Here is a 14,999-nt window from a genome sequence, read left to right as displayed (position 1 = left end):
CCAAATCAAACACCGTGTATAATCTGTGCTGGGGAACTAGGAGAATTGATGGGAAAATATATGGCCAGCAATGCTCTCTAGTGGTAGTTTTTTGTATGGATCTTAAATGATTCTGGTTTAAAATTTGACAAATCTATGCATTATAAAAGTTGACCACACACCAATTATATGATGGTTTTATTCGGAAACTAGATAGAATACATGTATTCTACATTTAGATGTTAGCAATTTGGCATAGTATTTTATCCAAAGAGACTAACATGCAGTTAAACTAAGTCCAACTAAACAACCACACATCAGTCATTGCAATTAGCTTGAAAGAGATGGAGATATTTTCACCATAGGCAGACTCAAAGACAGGTGGTAAAGGCCTACAGTAGGGGGGAAAGTACGAGACAGTGGTAGGAAGTAGGATCTGGCAACAACGTCACTGGAATAGTCACCCCCGGACTCTTCAATAACCCTGGCTTTTGAACCATTGAGATCTGGCAACGACTCATTGGAATAGTCACCCCCGGTGGTGCCCATGTCCATTATCTCATAGGTGCCTACATTTTTGTCCCTGGCCTTGTAGGCTGAAATCCCACCTGAAAAGACACAAACAATAGATTTTTGCCATGGTATGCATGCATTCGCAAACATAACAAACATGCAACTCGTCACTTCTATCCAGTGGTGTAAAGTATTTAAGTCGTTTTTGGGGGGGTATCTGTACTTTATTATTTATATTTTTCCAACTTTTACTTCACTACATTCCCAAAGAAAATACCATTTTCCCTGACACCCAAAAGTACCTTTTACATTTGGACAGGAAAATGGTCTAAATTCACACACTTATCAAGAGAACATCCCTGGCATCCCTACTGCCTCTGATCTGGCGGACTCACTAAACACATGCTTCGTTTGTAAATTATGTCTGAGTGATGGAGTGTGCCCCTGGCTATCTGCCAATAAAAATGTTAATAAATACAATTGTGCCTTCTGGCTTCCTAAATATAAGGAATTTGAAATGGGTTATACTTTTGATACTTAAGTACATTTTAGCAATTCCATTGACGTTTTATACTTAAGTAGGCCTATATTTAAAACCAAATACTTTTAGACTTTCACTCTAGTTATTTTCTATTAAGGTATCTTTACTTTTACTCAAGTATGACAATTGAGTACTTTTTCCAGCACTGCTTCTATCAAACTATAAAGTAGAGTTGTGGGTGAGACACACCTTTCAGCTGGTGCTCCTTGGGCCATGCTGGGAATTTCGCCTGGATCCTACGAAAAGAAAATATTTATATATCAATCAAACCACTTTTTAATGCTTTCCTAAAATACAATTCAAGCCACTGATTATAGCATCACTGCAATTCAAAATCATGAAATGTTGTGTTTCTAGCTCCATGGAGCAATTATCAAATGCAATGTAATATGAATGAATAGCCTACCGAAAAGAAGAATAGGAAGATGCTATTAAAACCTGTCAGATTTAAACAGAAATCTCCTTGGTAAAATCTGTTTCCTTATTCTCACACAATCAACAACATATGCACACAAGTCAACCTACATCAGCCCAAAGCCGTTCCCATTGTCTTCCCAGCCATGGTCAAAATTAATTATGTGGTAAATGGAGGTGAAAACTCCTTTCGTGCCAAAGTTGACACAATAACCATAATCGACGTTAAATGTTGAGTCTCGTGATGATATGGTGTGTGGTCCTCCCACTACGACCCGGGAAACCATGCAGTTTATTAGGCTACAGATAAAATAAATTATGATAAACTTCACAGGGTGGTGAAAGTGCACGATGATGCGCTTGATGCTACTTTCCAATAGCCTATCAAGGGTCTTATTCTGTTGACATGATCATCGATGCTTGACTGCCGTTTGACAAATACAAATATTGTCCGCCTTATCCATAATAATCTCTTCATGTAGAAGAACCTACATGAAGAGCCTAGAAGAGCACTGCATCTGCGAGCTGTTGACACATTTGCGATGTGTTTTTGTGACAAAACTATCCGTAGAGTTGAAAATGCGATGGAAACACATTGCACTTTAGCTTTTTATTCCGTCCATGAACAAGTACATTGCGTACATTACGTCATCATTCACTGTAACTGCAACAAGTCCATTTTGTGGAAACATACCACTGGTGGGAAAATGCCAAATGTGTTATGCGGATTCTAGAATATTCGCATGAAAATCCGTCGCCAATTGGATGGATGGATGGAAAGGTAGATACTCACTCATTTTATTTGTATGGAATACATTTGTGCATATTGAAAATTATAGGATTACCTGTCAACTACATAAATAAAGGCGGGGCGTCTAGGTTTCAGAGCATGACGTGACTTTCCAACGACCAATGGAAATAGAAAGAGGGGAGGTCCTTTCACCAGGAAGGTATTTCAGCAGACACGATGCGATCAATGTTTTGACCCAGTCATTAGTTGTCGCGTGTGTATATATGTCCATGCACTACATTTATAGACCACGCACGAGCTTCATTAGCTTACAATTGTTTTAGCTTGGCGAAGCTGTGTTGCCTCACGATGTCTCTCTCTGTCCAGAAATGGTTTTGGGTCCTGATTCTGTGTATGTTCTCTCATGACGTTGTTGCAAAAACAGGTAACTTACTTTTCAAAAACCTTTTATAGTAAATCGCTTCTTGTTGATGTTGAGTTTCTGTGAGAACGTATTATTGATCAGTAACATTGTTACAACTTTAGTCATGTTGCCCAATGTATGGCGTTCGTTCAAAGCTTGCTACGTTGTAGCTGATTTTTAAGGCGGGGCAATTATGGCTTCCAAATTCTGATCTTTTGCGAAATACCTGATCTGATTGGTCAAAATAACAATTTTAGTGGCGATTGAATCAGAATTGGGCTCCCTGTGTTAACGCAGCCATTGTAACCTTGACTAATATGTTTTTCTTTAGTTCGGCGCAATGTTCTCTTCATCATGGCTGACGATTTGAGACCAACATTAGGATGCTACGGGGATCCTATTGTAAAGTCACCAAACATTGATCAACTTGCCTCTAAAAGTAACGTCTTTCTCAACGCATATGCCCAGGTAGTCCTACAACAAAGTGATTTAACTCTGTAGCGAGCCTACATTAGTTGGCAATTCATTTTCTACCAGTGACTGTAACTATATAGACAAAATGGGACATTAATTTATCTCTCATTCAATTTGTAGCAAGCAGTGTGTGGACCAAGTCGGACCTCCTTACTAACAAGTCGTAGACCTGACACAACCCGGTTATATGACTTTAACTCCTACTGGAGAGTGCATGCGGGGAACTACACCACTCTCCCTCAGTACTTCAAGTCAAAGGGCTACACCACCATGTCGGTTGGAAAGGTTTTTCACCCAGGTAAAAGGATCCTAGACATTTTGTCAGCAGGTTGACATTTTATTGGGATGAATCTATTCCTGAAGGCTGAGTGGTTTCTGCTTGATGGGCCAGACGCAGTCAAAATTGTCTATATAGTATTTAAAAAAAATGCATTCACAAATGTTTGTTTTGGTCCTAATTGAAAGTTGCGTGTAAAGTTAGCAGTGTGTTTAGTTTTCAAATCTGACTTTGTGGCTATTGACCAACCAACAGAGCTGCCGCCAGGACAGGATTCATCCCAATAAATGCCAACCTGCCGTTTGTCTTAGACCCACTTAATGTTATTGGTTGGTGAATTCTTAGAAGTCTACATTGACAAATTAGTAACAATTATCTTCTGTGCTTCTGTGTTCAATGTTTTAAAACCCCTTATTGCACAAAATAAGCAATCTCTTGTCATGTGATGTGAATCTATCAAATTGCCAGAGGCTGTTTCCCATGTCGTCTTAATACTAATATCGCTGTGTTTTGTGCTGAAGGCATAGCCTCTAATCACTCAGATGATTACCCGTACAGCTGGTCTGTACCTCCTTATCATCCTCCCTCTTTCAAGTATGAAAATATGAAGGTCAGTGTTTGTCTTGACTGCTGCCAAAACTCCATGGTCTACAGATGCTTTAGCCATATATGGCTTAAATGATGTCGGTATACTGAATAGTCTATTTACTTTAGTGAATGGATTCCATTCAGTAGACATTAATTTTAAGAAATTGCTACAGGTGCTTATGAATGTTGTCTGATTTGAGCCCTTTGTGTATTATGTCTAGTTTAACTGCCTAATGTAAATGTTTCTCATGCATTTAAAAAAATCTGAAGGGTTTAATGTTTAGCATGAATGAAATGTACTGCTTTGTTTAGGTTTGCAAGGGCAGTGATGGCAAACTGCATGCCAACCTGTTGTGCTCAGTTAATGTGTCTGAAACCCCTCTTGGGACACTGCCAGACATGGAGAGCACAGAGGAGGCCATCAGGCTGCTCAAGTCCACCAGGGATTCTGGCAAGAATTTCTTTCTGGCTGTTGGATTCCACAAACCTCACATTCCCTTCAGAATCCCACAGGTACTGCAGCTGCCTGGCTTACTTCACCATAACACCAGGAGCGGTTAAACCAGGGTTTTCCGTACTCGGTCCTCAGATCCCAAGGGGTGCATGTTTTTTTAATTTTTTCTCTACACTGCTGACTCAAATCAACTAATCAAGCTTTGATAATTTGGATCAGCTGTGTAGTGTTAAGATAAAAAAAAAACTAAAGGTTCACTCCTTGGAGTCCTGAGGACGGCGTTTGGAATACGCTGGGTTAAACCATGATGTAGATGGTATGATTTGTAACATACTGATGAAACTGCCTTTGCACTTGTAAACTGTAATTTCGTTCTTAAATTGCCTAATTCTGTGTATTAGGATTTCTTGACACTCTATCCCCTGGATAAGATGAGCCTGCCTCCAGACCCTGACGTTCCTAAAGGCCTCCCCAGCGTGGCCTACAATCCCTGGACTGACATCAGGAAAAGGGAAGATGTCCAAGCTCTTAACATCAGCTTCCCATATGGGCCAATCCCAAAAGATTTCCAGGTTGGTTTGGATTTCTTTACTTCCAATCTGTTACATGAGGTGGTATGATGCAGATAAATGTTGAACTATTTAAACATTCTTACAGAAACATACAGGTAGAAGCAGCATATTATACTACAGCAGGTTGCATACTGTTATGTATTATTGATATACCATAAATGTTGGCTTCAGCTCCAGATTCAACAGCACTATTATGCATCTGTGTCATACATGGACTCCCAAGTGGGTCGGTTGTTGAATACTCTGGATTATCTTGGCCTGGCTGAAGACACTGTTGTGGTCTTTACATCTGACCATGGTACGTCAATTCTTCCTTCTGTTTCAATACGTTATGTACTGTAGAGATGTGAAATCTGCTGCATGCATCAAACTGCTGTCTAGCCTATAATAGTTTGTCAACGGGTACATTTCTTGTGTAGTTTGTCCACTAGATGGGGCTGTGACAAAACAAATTCTGCCTTTACACTCCTGAGTTGACATACTTCACCAGCCTCAAGCTTGGATCCCTTCAAACCTTATGTTAACTTGACTAGGAACTGTTTATCCATGTTGTATAGCGATAATTAAATGTTAGTCTTGTTTAAATATATTGTTTGGGTATGTATTTGTAATAGGAGTAATTTCTCTTACAGGCTGGTCACTTGGGGAGCATGGAGAATGGGCCAAATACAGCAACTTTGACGTGGCCACTCGCATTCCACTAATGTTCTACGTAGCAGGTGTGACTGCAGTCCGTCCTTGGCCCGAGACCTTCCCTTACATTAATGTGTTTGGCCCAACACCGCATCGCTTCACACGAGGTATACTATATACTCCTATAGTCAATAACTAGTTTTCATTCCTCGTGCACTTTTTATCACTGATCTGGCAAGATGTGGTGATGATGAAGGCAGTATGGTGGAAACCGATCCAGTTTTTTTCTTCCCATCAGTGGTAGTGAAGGAGAGGAAGCCATTAGGAAGATTGAATTGCATACTCCTCTTGTCTTCTCCTCTTGTCTTCTCAAAACCCATTGGCGGAGGCAGAGGGGAGGGACCTCTGGCGTTCTCATCCAATGGGTTCTGAGAAGGATAGGACGTGAGGAGTATGTAAATGGACTGTGTTTAGACAGGTATCTCAATTCTGCTAAAAAAAAAAAATCAGGAATTGGTCTTTTGACTTATCAGATCAGCCCTGGAAAAAGAGCTGATGTGAAAAGACTTATTGTGATTGGTCAGAAGACCTATTAGTGAAAACGCTAGAATTGGGCTGGCTGTGTAAATGCAGCCTTTGAGACATACTATTCTATTCTCTCTGCAAGTCATTCTCCCAGGACAGATTGCAGGAAGTTTGTGCTCCACTATGGCTGCGTCTACACAATACTGATATTTTTTCACTAATTGGGCTTTTGATCAATCACATCTTTTTCAGTGCTTTTTTTTTGGTGAAAAATATCAGCATTAGGCTGCCTGTAAATGCAGCCTATGTAACATTGTTATTCCCCATATAATGTAGTAGACTATCGGTTGTGGGGCTGTGACTCACACGACCTCTTCTCCACAGGACGAACAGTGAGCAACGTGAACGAGCTGCTAGATATCTTCCCCACTGTGTCTGTCCTGGCTGGGCTGAAGCCCCCGCTCCCCTGTCCCGACAACTCCTTTGACGTGGAGCTCTGCACCGAGGGACACGACCGGACCTACACCTTCAACAACGACGACAACCGCAAGAAGTCTGAGGCCATTGCCTTCAGCCAGTACCCCCGGCCCGCCGACACCCCCCAGGAAAACTCCGACCTGCCCGACCTGAAGGACATCCGGATAATGGGCTATTCTCTGCGCTCCTGGGACTATCGCTTCACCGTGTGGGCGGGCTTCGACCCAGCTAGCTTCCAGGCTAACCTGTCAGACGTGCATGGTGGGGAGCTGTACCTCCTGGAGGAAGACCCAGGCCAGGACCACAACCTGTACAACACCTCTGAGCACAGCCTGCTGCTCTGCAAGCTGGGCCAGGGCCAGCAGCCCTGGGCACAGACCCTCAAACAACACCTCCTATACCTCACTGCAGGGAATAAATCTAAAGGGATGGAATAATGCTTTGTGTAATGAACTATTTTGCTGTGTTCATACGGGATGTTTCCATTCTAGGCAAGTGCCTATATCTAGATTGTTTCAGCTTCTATTGGCACTTTAGGTTTTTAGGTGTAATCCTTGTCTTAGCAGTTCAGGTTTCTGATTGTTGATGGTGAATTTCAATGGCAAGAATTTGACACCAGCTCTAAATCGAACCTAAACTCCAATGGATCCCTGTTCACTGGTTATCAGTATGTTAGTTTGAGATCAGACTTATTTTTCAAGCATAAGGTAATGTACTGTAACAAACTGATGGTGAAATGTGTATTTATATAGGGAAAGATCATTAGGGCCAACATGGAGGTGTTGGTGAACATGCTGTACTGTAAAACTGTCCACGTTCATACTTCGCACAAAGATTTTTTGAAATGTTGTACCAAGTAAGCATACCTTTTTTTTGGGTGGTGGGGGGGATAATCTTGTCAATGTACAGTAGAAGGAAAATACTGGTCCTCACGGAGGATCCACCCCAGTGTGTTCAGGGCCAGCAGACAGGCTTCATTGCCAGCTGGGCTGGAAAATTCCATTCTTGTTTTTTGCAGTCTGAACGTGAGGTCAGGCCAGTTGGAGATGGATCCATGGGCTGATTGAAGCTTATTTTAATTGCTTGCGCCAAAGGGGAATTGCATTTGTGCTGAAACTTTATCTGTGATTTTAATTCTCTTTCAACTCCTGTTTCTAAGTTCAGCTAGAAAATGTTCCCCATTTAGGTTCCTTCCCCTGTGAATGAGGCAGTGTCTTTCAGCTCCCAGACAGTGTTATCTGGAGAGAATTTGCAACTCAAACATATTGTCCAAAAATAATTATTCTTACCACTCAACTAGTCCTATATACAAATGTGTATTCTTCACTACTTCTTTCATAAGAGTGGATCTACTAAGTTAAGGTAGTGCGTACACTAAAATTTGTTAATTTAACTTTAATCTGTCAGGCACTGACACTCAACCTTGAGTTGCACCACCATCCTGATGTAATTGGACAGGGGAGCGCTTCATTGACTCCCACAGGAATGTTATTCCCCTTAAGTAGACAATGTGACCTAACACTGATAGACGATGGACTTTAACCATGCAAACCTGTTAATATGATTACACAAGGAATCAATGTGGATGTGGTAATGGGTCACTGCTTAAGATAATTATTACTTTGATACAACCATGTGATATGTGTGGTGACTGAATCTGTTACATCCAGGGTTGTTTTTGAAAATCACATGCAGATTGGTCGGTTGTGTTTAGGAATCAATCCCCATTTGTTGGTATTTAACAAATCCATATCAACTTAGTGTTACTTTGTCTTGCTGATTCAGATGCACCTTATTAGGGTAGCGGGTAATGGCAATTTATTCATGAAAAAAATGCTTGATGACGATTAATGAATTGAGAGAATGTTGCTGAAAAACCGATCTTGGTTTTAGAAACGCAACTCCCAAGTTGCAGCAGCAGGACCCTGCTGGAGGAGGGAGAGTAAAGACTTGTATATCAGCCCAATGTCAAACCCATACAAGCCAGCTGGACTGTTAGGAACTAGTCTGACAACTATTACACTGGCAATCAGAGCGACTTGGAGATCATGAGCAAGCTCTCGCTCATAATGAAGTGCTCATTCTTTTGAACGCTGCCTGTCTCCACAGTCTGGTATTGAGATTGGTTATGGCTCACAGCAACTATTCAAAACAACTGGCCTACACCAGCAATTCAATATTAACTCAGATTTACAAAAATGCCCAATGTTATGTTTTATCATTGATCTAGTGTATCTTATTTTCTGTCCTTGCCTGCAGAATATGGTAATTAGAAACAATATTATTCCTCAAACTCAAAACTGCATTATACGTACAGTATGTATATCTGTCTCGAGGGCAAATGTGCCTTGTCCTTGTAGCTTGGCTGAGAGGAGCAGCTGGTAGACAGTTTTTTTTCTCCAGAGGGTGTTGTACTGTAGGATATGGCTTGTAGACAGTGTTTCTCTCCAGAGGGTGTTGTACTGTAGGATATGGCTGGTAGACAGTGTTTCTCTCCAGAGGGTGTTGTACTGTAGGATATGGCTGGTAGACAGTGTTTCTCTCCAGAGGGTGTTGTACTGTAGGATATGGCTGGTAGACAGTGTTTCTCTCCAGAGAGTGTTGTACTGTAGGATATGGCTGGTAGACTGTTTCTCTCCAGAGGGTGTTGTACTGTAGGATATGGCTGGTAGACAGTGTTTCTCTCCAGAGAGTGTTGTACTGTAGGATATGGCTGGTAGACAGTGTTTCTCTCCAGAGGGTGTTGTACTGTAGGATATGGCTGGTAGACAGTGTTTCTCTCCAGAGAGTGTTGTACTGTAGGATATGGCTGGTAGACAGTGTTTCTCTCCAGAGGGTGTTGTACTGTAGGATATGGTTGGTAGAGAGCAGTGCTCCAGTGAATGGTGTGGCAGATATTACATCCCAGGATCTGATGCCCTCCATCTGGCCTAGTGAGGCAGAGCGCCAGCCAGGCCAGCAGAGAGTCTATGCCCCCCTCCTCCCCTCCCTTTTCATCACCCTCTCTCCTGGCACAGTGAAGCTGAGATGTAGCCCACAGCCAGAGCAGAGGACTATCTCAGTAGTGATCATGTTGACAGCTGTGTTTAACAGAGCCGTCTGGGATAGGAGACAAGTGGTCACTACTATGCTCTCAACATACAGTAGCAATAAGGGGATATTTCAGTGTTGATAATGGATGGCTTCCAAAAGCCCTTTATACGTCTCAAATAATACAATGCTTTTGTTTGTAAGATTTTATTTATTTATGTATATATATATATATATCCTGAACAAAAATATAAAGGCAACATTCTACAATTTCAAAGGATTTATGGAGTTATAGTTCATGCAAGGAATTCATGTCAGTCAATTGAAATAAATTCATTGGGCCCTAATCTATGAATTTCACATGACAGGGAAGGGGCGCAGCCATGGGTGGGCCTGGGGAGGGCATAGGGCCTACCCACTTGGGAGCCAGGCCCAGCCAATCAGAATTTGTTTTTCCCTTAAAAAAGGGCTTTATTACAGACAGAAATACTCCTTAGCACCCCCCTCCCCCACACACAAACACACACAATTCCCTAAAACTATGTTGGAGGTGGCTTATGGTAGAGAAAACAACATTACATTCTCTGGCAACATCTCTTGCAGTCAGCATGCCAATTGCACAGTCCCTCAATTTGAGACATCTGTGGCATTGTGTTGTGTGACAAAAAAACTCCACTTACACCATTGTACTGGTCAGTCCTTTAAATAGACCTACTATCTGTGATTCTTGTTTACCTGACTGTCTGTGTATTTAATAAGAGTAACTTCAAAGATGCATAATTCATATTTTTTTTACCTCCTTTTCTACTGACAGCTGCCATATGTTTAATTTCAGTCATAAACATTTCCATGGAGATGCATTACAAAGTAAAACTGATCCAGAGTTGACGCTCCATGTGAAAACCATATCAGACAATTACGTGAAGTTTCTAATGAAACCCTCTAAGATTTTCATACAAACATAATATTGCTGTCTGAAATTGTTATTCAAATGTGTATGCCAATATCAATTAATATGCACATGTATTTTTTTGTGGTGAATTTGCTATAGGTTTTATGAATAAAGATGACCCTATTTCCGAAACCTGTCGATCTACTTAAATGAATCGATTTAATTGTATAGTTTCTACTAGGGTGCTATGTGAAAGCATCCCACTGGACCTTAGGAACACTGGGAGGAAAGGTGTAAGATCACTTGAGGCGTAAGATCATTACCCCAAGGTTCAGTCCCTCCTCTCCTCCCTCTATCCTCAGCATGGTGATGTTGGGGTCTGTGTCCTTCAGACTGCCATCTGCTGTGATGTGCTGTAATCTCTGATGGTACAGGGCCATCTGTTTACGCTTTACCAAGTCAGAAAAGGAAGTGCTGGTGCAGGCAGGGTGCTAAAACAGGAATCATAACGACCTGAGTTAGAATGAGGACACTACTTCTGAAAAAACACTGTGGCTAATCATAATAATAATAATACTATGAGATTGTGGAATTAGAGGGAGATGCATCCCAGGGGCATTGCTAGATTGCTTAAATCACTCCAGCACATTAAGTGCAATGAAATAGTTGTATATCACACTGCTTTAAAGGACAGCTAGTCGCTTCTGTCTTAAACATGCAATTAAAAGAGCTTTTGTGGTGGTGGAACTGAAAATTACAGCACAACATTACAGCACATAGCCATGATGTAATTGGTGGAAATGCATGATTTATCTTTGCAGCAGCAGCTCAAGCACTTATCATCAAGGGAAGACTATCCAATATATTATTGAAAGAATGAAAGTATGGCTACAAAATATTATTTATACCATACACAGTTATTGTTCAGGAAAATAACATCCTAATGGGAGTAGAGAAATGTTTATATCAATTTGCAGCCTGTGATAAATGTCATCCCCTAAAGCTAAACTGAGGAGACTGATTTGCTCTTGTTAATTGGCCCAAACTCATTTGCATTATTCAGCTGAACATAAATACGTATTTTCTAATTCAAGAAGAACATGTTTCCATTTCACTGCATGGTTTGGTGTTACTCATCTGTACAGTATATAGTCGTAATGTGACAGATAAGAGATGCTTCCTTCTTCTTTGCCTGGTTGATGAGATAATACAGAAATGACTGATGGGAAATTTCATCTTCAATAAACAGGGGTCGAGGGTGAAAGGTTGATTGTGACTCATTAGTGACGGTAAGAGAAGTGTCTACACTGTGACAGTAACATAACTACTATCATCACCACCACTCTGAGAATAACATAGTGAACCTGAAGGGACTGGTGTTCATTATCTGTTCCTCTGAGTGGATGCTGTTTGATCTGGTGGGATCTGGTTCTATCTCATATATAATTGCCATTGGTGCAACATGACCTTGTGCTCATCCATTTAGGCCCATTCCCCTTTTAATATTTTAGGAATCCTTTAAAAACATATTATCCATGGTGGTGAATACCAGAGCTCATCCTCTAAGCAGGCTTGCCCAGAGGGGACAATTATCAAGCAGACACTTTACATTTTCTCTGCTTCTATGCTGGAGGTGTCTCCCTTTTGCAACTTAAACCAGATAGATTTTTGATTAACTTTACCTACGACTGCTCTTCTTTTTGTTCAACTGGAAATTTCTATTACACACTTATCCTGCATAGGAGACCTGGAGTCCCTTTATAACATGTTATCCTGCATAGGAGACCTGGAGTCCCTTTATAACATGTTATCCTGCATAGGAGACCTGGAGTCCCTTTATAACATGTTATCCTGCATAGGAGACCTGGAGTCCCTTTATAACATGTTATCCTATATGACGCTGGAGTCCCTTTATAACATGTTATCCTGCATAGGAGACCTGGAGTCCCTTTATAACATGTTATCCTGCATAGGAGACCTGGAGTCCCTTTATAACATGTTATCCTGCATAGGAGACCTGGAGTCCCTTTATAACATGTTATCCTTCATAGGAGACCTGGGGTCCCTTTATAACATGTTATCCTATATGATGCTGGAGTCCCTTTATAACATGTTATCCTATATGAAGCTGGAGTCCCTTTATAACATGTTATCCTATATGAAGCTGGAGTCCCTTTATAACATGTTATCCTGCATAGGAGACCTGGAGTCCCTTTATAACATGTTATCCTGCATAGGAGACCTGGAGTCCCTTTATAACATGTTATCCTGTATAGGAGACCTGGAGTCCCTTTATAACATGTTATCCTGCATAGGAGACCTGGAGTCCCTTTATAACATGTTATCCTGCATAGGATACCTGGAGTCGCTTTATAACATGTTATCCTACATAGGAGACCTGGAGTCCCTTTATAACATGTTATCCTGCATAGGAGACCTGGAGTCCCTTTATAACATGTTATCCTGCATAGGAGACCTGGAGTCCCTTTATAACATGTTATCCTGCATAGGAGACCCGGAGTCCCTTTATAACATGTTATCCTGCATAGGAGACCCGGAGTCCCTTTATAACATGTTATCCTGCATAGGAGACCTGGAGTCCCTTTATAACATGTTATCCTGCATAGGAGACCTGGAGTCCCTTTATAACATGTTATCCTGCATAGGAGACCTGGAGTCCCTTTATAACATGTTATCCTGCATAGGAGACCTGGAGTCCCTTTATAACATGTTATCCTGCATAGGAGACCTGGAGTCCCTTTATAACATGTTATCCTGCATAGGAGACCTGGAGTCCCTTTATAACATGTTATCCTGCATAGGAGACCTGGAGTCCCTTTATAACATGTTATCCTGCATAGGAGACCTGGAGTCCCTTTATAACATGTTATCCTGCATACTAGACCTGGAGTCCCTTTATAACATGTTATCCTGCATAGGAGACCTGGAGTCCCTTTATAACACGTTATCCTATATGAAGCTGGAGTCCCTTTATAACATGTTATCCTATATGACGCTGGATTCCCTTTATAACATGTTATCCTGCATAGGAGACCTGGAGTCGCTTTATAACGCGTTTTCCTATATGACGCTGGAGTATAACGAGTCCATCCTTTAAAAGCTCACCCAGAGGGGACGTGTCTGAAAGAAGGAAAATGGCAGAAACACATGTATTCTACCCGGTTGCTTTTAATGTTAAGAATCATACTGTAAGAAAACACTTTTAAAGCCTCATAAAATTATCCAACTTTCAAAACAAGTCCTTTTTGACTAGCCACAGCAGTCAACTAGCTATCTAGGTGGCTGTTTAGCTTTCTAGCACATTCACTAATTTCTTTGTAAACAATGAACAAGCTAGTTAGCTACCACATGTTCTTATCAAACTGTCAACAGAGTAAGTAGCTTGCAAGGAACATAATGTGCCGAATAACAGTATAAAAACCAAATAAATCAGATTTAACCATTCAGACACAAGTCACACGGCCAGAAATCTGATTTTTATCTGACTTCAAACCACCTACAAAGGTGGTTGGAAATGTGGCTTCAAATATCCGATTCCATATGTTTGTTGGCTGTTCAGACTAAAATAACAAGAACAGATTTGAGACGGATATGCAAAAAAAAAAATGGATTTGAGTCACTTCAAAATGTGAATGTGAACAAGGCTAAAGCTCCTTCCACAACATTTGCCCATTAGCCTTTTCAAAATTCTATAAGCTCTGTCATAATCATTGGTAATTATTGCTAGACAACCATTTTTAGGTCTTGTCATTCATGTAGATAAAAGTCAAAACTGTAACTCTTCCACTCAGGAACATTTACTGTCTTCTTGGTAACAACTCCAGTGTAGATTTGGCCTTGTGTTTTAGGTTATTGTCCTGCTGAAAGGTGAATTAATCTCCCAGTGTTTGGTGAAAAGCAAACCAAAGCAGGTTTTCCTCTAGGATTTTGCCTGTGCTTAGCTCCATTCCGTAAATATTTTATCCTGAAAAACTCCCCAGTTCTTAACGATTATAAGCATAACCATAACATGATGCAGCCACCACTATGCTTGAAAATATGGAGAGTGATACACAGAAATGTGTTGTATTGAATTTGCCCCATACATAACTTTGTATTCAGGACAACAAGTAATTTTTTTGCAGTATTACTTTAAAGCCTTGTTGCAAACAGGGTGCATGTTTTGGAATATTTGTTTACTCTACAGGCTTCCTTCTTTTCACTCTGTCAATTAGGTTATTATTGAGGAGTAACTACAATGTTGTTGATCCTATCACAGCCATTAAACTCTGTAACTGTTTTAGAGTCACTTTTGACGGTTTCCTTCCTCTCCGGCAACTGAGTTAGGAAGGATTCCTGTGTCTTTGTAGTGACTGGGTGTATTGATACACATTCCAAAATGTAAGTAATAACTTCACCATACTCAAAGAGATATTCAATGTCTGCTTTTCTTTATTTTGACTCTTCTACCAATAG

General features: G+C 40.8%; 1 protein-coding gene across 1 annotated transcript; it reads left to right on the top strand.

The window, feature by feature from the left end:
• Positions 1-2,369: 2,369 nt before the first annotated feature.
• Positions 2,370-10,715, top strand: LOC139391070 (iduronate 2-sulfatase). The gene is made up of 9 exons (XM_071138565.1): positions 2,370-2,622; positions 2,933-3,069; positions 3,196-3,373; positions 3,874-3,962; positions 4,253-4,453; positions 4,796-4,966; positions 5,138-5,264; positions 5,599-5,766; positions 6,509-10,715. Exons 1-9 carry the CDS (start codon positions 2,547-2,549, stop codon positions 7,036-7,038), a joined length of 1,677 nt encoding a protein of 558 aa, XP_070994666.1. The 5' UTR covers positions 2,370-2,546; the 3' UTR covers positions 7,039-10,715.
• Positions 10,716-14,999: the final 4,284 nt, after the last annotated feature.

This window comes from Oncorhynchus clarkii, chromosome 31 (genome assembly GCF_045791955.1).
Source record: "Oncorhynchus clarkii lewisi isolate Uvic-CL-2024 chromosome 31, UVic_Ocla_1.0, whole genome shotgun sequence".
NCBI classification, from domain to species: Eukaryota; Metazoa; Chordata; class Actinopteri; order Salmoniformes; family Salmonidae; genus Oncorhynchus; species Oncorhynchus clarkii.
Note: the sequence above shows the minus strand (reverse complement) of the source record. Positions and strands in the feature narration are given on the sequence as shown.

Bases quoted from the DNA above. Each gene is read 5' to 3' on its own strand.
- LOC139391070 (XM_071138565.1), top strand. From the start codon at position 2,547: ATGTCTCTCTCTGTCCAGAAATGGTTTTGGGTCCTGATTCTGTGTATG. The intron at 3,963-4,252 runs GTCAGTGTTTGT...TGCTTTGTTTAG, and splicing joins TCAAGTATGAAAATATGAAG to GTTTGCAAGGGCAGTGATGG. The intron at 4,967-5,137 runs GTTGGTTTGGAT...TGTTGGCTTCAG, and splicing joins CAATCCCAAAAGATTTCCAG to CTCCAGATTCAACAGCACTA.